This window comes from Urocitellus parryii, chromosome 3, assembly GCF_045843805.1.
Source record: "Urocitellus parryii isolate mUroPar1 chromosome 3, mUroPar1.hap1, whole genome shotgun sequence".
Classification (NCBI taxonomy): Eukaryota; Metazoa; Chordata; class Mammalia; order Rodentia; family Sciuridae; genus Urocitellus; species Urocitellus parryii.
The window spans coordinates 182,253,914-182,263,303 of NC_135533.1; the positions used below are offsets into that span (position 1 = coordinate 182,253,914).

General features: G+C 36.1%; 1 protein-coding gene across 1 annotated transcript in view; it reads left to right on the forward strand.

Annotated features, from left to right (window-relative positions):
- Nr1d2 (nuclear receptor subfamily 1 group D member 2) overlaps positions 1-9,053 on the forward strand; it is a 28,715-nt gene extending 19,662 nt beyond the window's left edge. The window contains exons 7-8 of the mRNA XM_026405269.2: positions 984-1,194; positions 7,820-9,053. Of these exons, the coding sequence (XP_026261054.2) occupies positions 984-1,194; positions 7,820-8,016 (408 nt within the window). The 3' untranslated portion in view covers positions 8,017-9,053. The remainder of the gene's footprint in view (positions 1-983; positions 1,195-7,819) is intronic.
- The last annotated feature ends 337 nt before the right edge of the window (positions 9,054-9,390 follow it).

Sequence of the window (9,390 nt, forward strand, 5' to 3'; positions counted from 1 at the left end):
TTTAAAACCAGAAGGGAAATCAGTGATCAAGTTCAGTTCACTTGTTTTGAAGAGGTAACTACAGCCCAGAGAGGCCAAGAGACTTTTCTTGGATTACCAGTAAATTCATAACACATCCAGGATTAGAACACAAATCCCAGATTCCAGGACTTGTATTCTTTCCACCTTGTGATTTGTCTTGGAATTGCTGTATTCTAAGGTAACAACATTTTCATGGAGGTTCACTTCCTTTTGAACTGTCTTGAGTAAAACAAGTCCTTGCTTGGGAGGATTGCAAAAGGAAGATGTTTGTTCAGTATTCGTTTGATTATGAGAGAAATGTATGACATAGATGTCGCCAGTTAGTGTAACGGAGGGAATGCTGTAGGTGAGTAATGAGATTGTTCACTGATTTGGTTTGAATGACAATCATAACTTGGCATTTAGAACACTTTTATTGTGATAGTTATCTTGTGTGTGGTCTCTCTGGGTTATGGTTTCTTGGAGTAGCCTAATTAGAGTGCATCTGCTGTGTTTGCCTTGTCTGCATTTGGTGTTTTGATGTTTCCAGATGTTGCTGCATTGAAATATTATTCTTTTTACTTTGGGTACAGAGACTGAGTGATGTATTTTATAGTCTAGAGTTTATTTAATGCTTTTGGTCAGGCCCCATTTTAAAACGTCTTGGTGTTATTGACTGCTTTAATTTTATATTTGTGTTTCAGAAATCTTTAACTATTAGTTTCAGAGTATCATAGGATTCAAGTATTTTGCCTTTGGTTGCTGAATTTCTCTTGATGTTCTCCTTGGAATATTTATTGCTTTGGTAGAGAAATTATGTTAAAGTGTTTTCTAGTTAAAAATAAACTTTTTTCCCCTTTACAGCTTCCTTTTTATTATATATGTGTGTGTGTAGAATGTTTCTTAACTGACTTGAATACTGTTATTTCTTAGTATTACTATTGAACTTTTCCAAATACATTTAAGTCTTTTTCTTTTTTCAGGTTTTAATGGTACGGTTTGCATCATTATTTGATGCAAAAGAGCGTACTGTCACCTTCTTAAGTGGAAAGAAGTATAGTGTGGATGATCTACACTCAATGGGAGCAGGGGATCTGCTAAACTCTATGTTTGAATTTAGTGAGAAGCTAAATGCCCTGCAGCTTAGTGATGAAGAGATGAGTTTGTTTACCGCAGTTGTCCTAGTATCTGCAGGTAAGCAATCTGATTCTAAATTGTGACACAACTAGAACATAAGTGACCAAGGATGGAGAAGGCGGCAGTTAACTAGGTCATAGCAAGCTATATAGAGGAAATAAGTCCTTTAAGGAAAGTGGTATATTACATGAATCTATTATTTCTGTGTAATTAATTTTTTAATAATGACAGTACAAATCAAATAATGTTTAAATTTGCATTTACCACTAGTGGTTTTTAGTGTTCATAAATTTTGCAAGTGTAAAACTTTATTTCACGGATTTATTTTTTGGAACATTATGTATTGCCAGGTAGGTAGGTGGTTCAAACATGAATCTTGAGTTTTAATTATAATGTGGGTTACTTGAAAATGTTAAAGGCATCAAGAGCAAATAAACATGATTATATTAAGTTGTGGTTTCAGCCCAGCTTTGCTGAATTTTCTGTGTGAATTGGTAAGTAATTTTATCCTTTGGATCTTGGTTTCCTCATCCTTTTAACGGAAAGGGATTTCACTAATTGAACTTATTGTGGTGTCAGGCACTATTTGAGTGATCAAGGTTTCTGAGTCCTTACATTTAATGCCTATTTATGTGAGTCATTGATGATGTTTCTGAATTTCCCTGCCATCTTGAATTTATATTGCAGTTGTATCAAACTAAAATTTTTTTCAGTTCAATAAAGACAATAGCTATTAAGACACAGATAGTATACAATAGCAAATTGGAAGTTGAGACTTTGATTTTCCTGGGAAGCATCTATATAAGTACCAGCATTTTTAGGTATCACTTACCTTCATTTTAAAACATTTTTTGGACGTTTTACAATATTTTGATCTCTTAAATTTCCCATTTGTTTCCTATTCTGTAAAGCATCCTAGGTGTTAGACACTGTGAGGGTTATAAATTATGGCCTCTGATTTGATGGCTAAGTTATAATAAATCTTAGAGAACCCTGTGTATCTCAAAGGGCTTTATATTCAGTAGATAAATAAAGACTTATGCCATTTGGAAGTACAATTTGGTTGCTTTTTTTGATAAGCTCTACCTGGATAACTAGAAGTGCATTTATGATATGGAATAGTGTGAAAGTCAGTAGGGGATGCCTGTTTGTCATTAACCTTGTAGTTCCTCTTGCATTGTACCATTTTTGCAGAATCTCTTGATTAGTAATTAGAATTGATTTGAGTTGACATCAGATTAATTTTTGTGAAACCAGAGATATAATCAATACTAGTTAAATTCTTCATCTGATGAATACACTCTGTGGTAGGTTCTCAGGGGAAACAAAAAACAATAAGACACAAGCTTACTCCCAAAGTGTTTGTGTTCTGTTAGGAGAGACACAACTAACACACAAGCCTTTTTGGTACTAAACTGCATAGTTTTTTTTTTTTTTTTTTTGGCTGAGAGGGCCAGGAGTTAAAAGAAAGGAAGATTAAATGATCAGAGAAGGCTTTGAGGGGAAGATGGAAGTGGAGCTGGAATTTGAAGGTATTATTAAAATTTTCTTTGTGGAAAGATGGAAAGGCTTGGAAATGCATGAGATGGGTCAGAGGAAGGGGCAGGTGGCCAGAGCCTGGGGTGTCTGTCAGTTGGAGGAACAGAGGGCTTGAGAGTTAGGGGAGCACGAGCTGGTGGGCTACTAGCTATGAGAATGAAGTGGGGAAGTTTTAACAGATCTACAGGCAATGCAGAGTCTGTCACCTCTTCAATAGGGGAGTGATTGGGCATGAACATAGCAGTGCTTAACATTATTTCTGCCTTTTTATCATGGGTAGATTAGATAGGAAAGTCACTGCTGGCGAGTTAGGTTGAGAGGATGCAGAAGCGAAAGAAATGAGGCAGCAGAATCAGTGCCTCTGGAACAGGGCAGGGACGAGGTGCTAGAAGGGACCAGGTCCTGGAGGTAGTTCAGAGAGAGACAGGAAAGCGAAGGGAGCTCTGTGCCAGAGCCATGCTACTTCACTTATGTTTTCCACCAGGCATGTGTTTTTATTTTGTTTTAATCTTTCAAAAAGGACTTTCCCCTCTGATTCTAAGATTAATATGGATTATTTGAAAAATTAGAAAATATTACGATGAAAATAGCATTACCAAAAAAGATCTCTATTAATTTTGGTGTCTTTATCAAACATTTACCTAGCCCTTCATCTCTCTATTTACCTATTTATTGAAATAAAATATTTGAAATATTAAGCAGAAAGACTGATTTTAAAAGAACGCAACACATTCTCATTTTTTTTTAATATTTATATTTTAGTTCTCGGCGGACACAACATCTTTGTTGGTATGTGGTGCTGAGGATCGAACCCGGGCCGCACGCATGCCAGGCGAGCGCGCTACCGCTTGAGCCACATCCCCAGCCCACATTCTCATTTTTGTTATGTCTCTATTTGAAGATATACAAGCATACACAAATGCACTTTTCACATCAGATTTAAATTTTTACTACTGAAAAATCACCTATTTGTAAAGTGGGAAAATGAGATTAAAAAATTTAGAAGAGCATAAAATGAAAAGTCTCTGCTCTTTTTCTGTAATCTCAACCTTATTCATCTGAGGACTAAGTTTCTAACAATCTAATTTTCTGATGGATGAACACCCAACACTGAATGTACTGCTTCTAACTCTTATTTAGCAGATACAAGTGATAATGAAAGTGCCCTTACATTTTCCTCTAAATTTTTGTCTTATTTTTTAAGTTGCTTGTCTTATTTGTAATTTAAGTACATTAATATGTTCCTTCACTTCTACATTGTCTTTCTTGGGTAGTCTTGGTAGAGTTTCTCCATTACAGAGTATCTTCCTTCCGCTATATCTTAAGTGTCTTCTATACCATGGTTTCTGTGTAATTAGGAAACAAAATATTTGTGTCCTGTTCTGGAACTGATTGCTTTACACGCTTCATTTATCAACTTCAAAGTTGGAATGTTAAAAATCATATTTGTAGAATAAATGGTATGTAAATAGTGCTCATAGTATTCATACAGTGGGCAATGAAATGATAGTCAAGGTATAATGCACATATGACTATGTCATAATGAACCCCACTATTAGGTACAGTTATAGTGCACTAATAAAAACATTTTTAAAAAATGACGTAAATCTGTGCCCCAAACTGCTCTAGCCTGGATGGGGAGTGTTCCATGTCAAGTAACAAATAGATTGTTTATATTCTCTTCATTATAGTTTTTTTTGAATAGCTTTTTGTTTTCTTTAGAATCTCTAGTTGTCTCTGTTTTTTTTAAAACTTCATTTATGTAAAAAAATTTTTGATGATGTTAGAAGAAATGCTAGCTAATTTCTAGGTCTCCTTGTATAATTCTATTTTCTAAGGACCTCTCATGTGAGCCTAGGACATGTTATCCTTAGTCATACAGGCAAGGGATTTGAGCAATAGAAGGGTTAAATGATTTACCCAAGGTCACATTTCTAATAATTGGCTAAGCAGGTGTTTGAGCTTCCAGTGCCTGGCTTCAAAGCCTTCCCACTGTACTGCTTATGAAGAAATAGCTCTAGCTGCTAAGGGAGAGGGGAATCTCAACATGACCTTGTCTGTGAGATTGGAAGAATCCTGATGCCATTGAAGGGGAGTTACACCTGGAAGGTAAGTTTTTTTCAGGTTGTGTGAAGTGACAGTGATAATTTTTGGTTGAAGGTTAGGTACCAGCATGTCAGTATTTGGCCCAGACTCTTCTAGATAGAGATTTCAGTTGTCTTTATAGATGCATCCTGGAGGAGGTTGATGAGGTGTACAGGCTTTTGGGAGTGGCAGGAAGAACCAGCTGAAGAAGCGGGGACAGATGTGAACATGTCACCTAATTCAGTGCACTGTTTAGAAGATGGGTTTCCACTTCAGTCTGTGCATTCAGTGTTACAGTCTATAGCAGATTGTTGTTTATGGTCCAGCCAGATTTATCATTGGGTCCTTTGGCCTCAAAATCATAAAGAACTTGGTTTTAGAAGTTGAGGCTTTTGAGCCAAGTGTGGTGGCACACACCTATAATTCCAGTGGCTTGGGCAGGAGGATCGGGAGTTCAAAGCCAGCTTCAGCAACTTGTTGACTCAGAGACCCTGACTCAAAATAAAACACAAAAAAGGACTGGGGGTATAACTCAGTGGTTAAATGCCCTTGGGTTTAATTCCTGGTACCAAAAGAAAAGAAAGAAATCAAGGCTTCTGTAAAATGTAATTTGATTTGCATTTTACTGTAGGCATTCATTTCCCTGAGTTCTGAGCTGTGGAAACAAGCATAGGTCATCTAAACCCAAATATTAACCAAAGGACCAATTTATTCATGATCCTAGTTCCCACTCAAACAGTTTTACCTCCTTAGCATTGGTTTCTCTCTTTGTCCGTGTTGGTTATTTTGAGGGGAACGCTGTCATTCTTTTCTGATATGGTAATTACCTATGATAAGATCCAAAATATTATATTCTGCTAAAATATAACCTCCTTAAAAGGAAAGGATTTTGGTTTGTTTTGTTCATTGCTGATTTCCAAGCACCTAGAAGAGTAGCCAGCACATACATTCAGAGTTTGGCTAATGATTCAATAAGTTACAAAGATGTTTATAAAACAAAACAAAACAACAATTGAATATCATGGCAAAACAGATTCTTGGAAGCATTATGGAAAACTTTAAGTATTTTTGCAAAGATAACTTTATGATTGGCTACAAGATGCCAAGAGAAAGAGGTTTTTTTTTGTCTAATAGTTTTATCTGAAAAATTCTGACTCCTCATATCAATAATCAGTATTCAATTTGTTTCTTTTTGCATAAGAGTTGACATAGTTATGATTTCAAATTTTGTTATGTATAAGGTAAACTCAGTAGGCATGGTGATGCATCTTGTAATCCCAGTTACTGCTGAGGCAGGATTGCAAGTTCAAGGCCAGCTTGGGTAACTTGGTGAAACCCTGTCTCATAATAAAAAAGGACTGGTATTGTAGCTCAGTAGAAACCCTGCCTAGCATGTGAAAAGCCCTGGATTCCATGTCTAGTATGTCTTCCTCCCCCATCTTTCACAGAAAAAGATAAGCCTTTTTCATCATGTTTCCTGTACATTTTCTGTATCACACTCCCTCCCCACTTTATTATTAAATTTTAGTTCTTATTCTAAATGCTTGCATTGCAGTGGGCTTTTTAAACTACCAGTGTTAATGCAAGACATCCTCAGTATCCTTGTGAAAAATGATAGGGCATGAATGACCAAAGTAGTTTGCCTCCTTGTAGAAGAGAAATCTTTTTCATGTTAATTACAGCTGCCTTCTACTGGGGACCATTGCATATTTCTTGTGCACTACTGCCTCCTTTTGTAAAGAGAGGAAATAACTTGCTGATGAAAAAAGCCTATGGGTTGACTACATATGGTTTGGCTAATTTTGAGATACTTTATTGCTGGTTTATTCTAAATCACTAATTAACATTTTGCATGGCAAGCTTAGTAAACATAGTCTTGCTAAATGAAAGTGAATGTAGTGTAATATAGCTAGTATAATAAAGTTGCATGGTGTATTAGTTATCTATTACTGCATAATAAATTATTCCAAAACTTAGTGCCTCATGAATGCAAATGGCGAATGCCTGTAAACCCAGCAGCTTGGGAGGCTGAAGCAGGAGGATCATAAGTTCAAAGCCAGCCTTAGTGAGGCCCTCCCTAAGCAACTTAGCAAGACCATGTCTCTAAATAAAATATAAAAAAAGGGCTGGGGATGAGACTGGTTAAGTGCCCTTGAGTTCAATTCTTAGTAAACAAACAAACAAACAAATAAATGTTTTTTATCTTACTTTTTTGGAGGATTGGGAATATAGGTGTGGCTTAGAGACAATTCCCCGGCTCAGGGTTTCTTAGGAGGTTGTAGTGAAGCAGAGGCCCCTGACCTCATTTGAAAGCTGGGGGAGGAAAGGCTCTGCTTTCAGGGTTATGTGGTTATTGACAGGATTCAGCACCTGGAAAGCTATTGTGCGGGACCTCTTGTTTCCTTGTGGCCTGTTGGTTGGAGACCCATCTAAGTTCCTTACCCCGGAGGCCTCTTCATAGGGCAGCTCACAAGTGTGGTAGCTGACTTTTCTTAGTGAGATGGATACCTAAGATGGAAGTCTCAAGTTTTTGTAACCTAAACTTCTCTGCCAGAGTTTTATTCATTAGATATGATTCAGCCAGTCTAGCCCATGAAAGAGGATCGGATTACACAGGGTATGAATACCAGGGGAATTATTAGAGGTTATTTTAGAGGGTCCCTGCATTTCACGTGTGGAATTTGGCTTATATGTATTAAAAATATATTTCTGTATCACATTATTCATTCTATCTTGGCACTTGGAAAGCCATTGACATCACAGATGGCATCTGATTTAACAGATCAAAACTTCTTGTTTTATGTGAACCAAAATTCCAAAGCACTAAAGAATTTTGATTTATCAAATATATTGTGTGATACGTGTGCATTTTAATACAGTTAGAAAACTTGCCATTAGATTGAAAAAATTTTGTCGGATTATCTTTTGCCTTTGTTTTAAAGTATAAAGACCTTGTTTGAATTTGTTAGTAAGATTGATGAACAAGAATTGTATTTTTATTTATTGTCAATAATATATCCTCTTCCTTTCTGTTTCTGTATTCCTTACTTCCTGTTAGATCGATCTGGAATAGAAAACGTCAACTCTGTGGAGGCTTTGCAGGAAACCCTCATTCGTGCACTAAGGACCTTAATAATGAAAAACCATCCAAACGAGGCCTCTATTTTTACAAAACTACTTCTAAAGTTGCCAGATCTTCGATCTTTAAACAACATGCACTCTGAGGAGCTCTTGGCCTTTAAAGTTCATCCTTAAGGCCTTTGTTTATTTGAACATGAACTGATGCTAATTGTACATTTTGTGCTAAAATGCTTATTTATATGTGTATACCATATGTGGAGATAGAAAAGACCTTTAAGACAATACAAGATTGTAGGCTATCTCTGTAATCATACAGTAGCTGTTTGGATCAGGAACTCTTCAGCTATGATTAGACATTGACTGCATCTCCCCAGTAGACCAATCAGCTGTGTTGCACTTAAACTGGAGAAGTTACACTGAATTATAATCACACTGAATGTTAGACTTTTTCATCTGCCAAAACCAAAAACCATTTTAATCTCCCTGTGATATACATATAACGCACAATCACAAGTACAGGAGGATGTAGAAATCGATCCTTTGTGGTAGAAGTTGTGTTTAATGTTGGAAATATTGGTATCACCACAGGACTGTTAGATCTGGTTATCAAAGACTTTGGGAGCTGGGAGAGCTTAAAGTTTGTATTTTACTCTGCCACTGTTAAAGTGTATGATCTTGGGCAGGTACTTGGTTGTGGAAAATGAGAATTGATAGTGTCTTCAGTGCCCAACCTCACAGAGATACTAAGAAATGTCTATAAAGCATATTTACCTCTTGGGAGATAGGCACTATGTAAATAAGGTAAAATGTTTGTTATTACAGTTATTCATAATAATATTCTTTTCTGAGCATTTCCGGGAAACCATTTCACACTTCACACCAGTCTATTTAGGGTTCCTGCATATTTGTGGGTATCCTACTAATACATACATTCAGAGTTTATGGATACATCAAATACATAGTATGTGTACATAGTATGTATGTGAATAGTTATACAAAAATATATTTCTTCACAATATTTTAAACTGTGAAGAACTTTATCATACAATAAACTTAAGAGGTGTCAAAAGACCCAAATTAGGTGCATTTTACTTGTTGATGATAACATAACCATTGCTTTAAAATGTTTAGATGGTAGAATATTGAATTTATGCTCTATTTTTGTTTAAGCGACACTTAATGTAAAAGTGCAACAGGCAGTCAAGTCCAAATTTTTAAAAAATGCGTATTTTAGAGTTCATCTTTGGTAAAATCTTTGGTTCAAGGTACTAGTTCTTTAAAAGTTCATTCAGATTCTTACCTTGTGCTATAAGGTTGCATTGCTGCCCCTCGTACACATGCTGCAGCTTGATGATATGATAAAGAATTTTGGTTCTTTCTGGAGAACTAATTAAGGAAACTGTTTACTATGTGGCACGTGTGCTTGTGTGTGTTTGCACACGTGTGTGTGTGTCCTGAGTTCACGTGTTGTTTTTTTTCCCCTCATAAATAACACTACAGGGATTTTTGTCAATTAGATTTAATCTATAATTTGGAATCATTTATTGT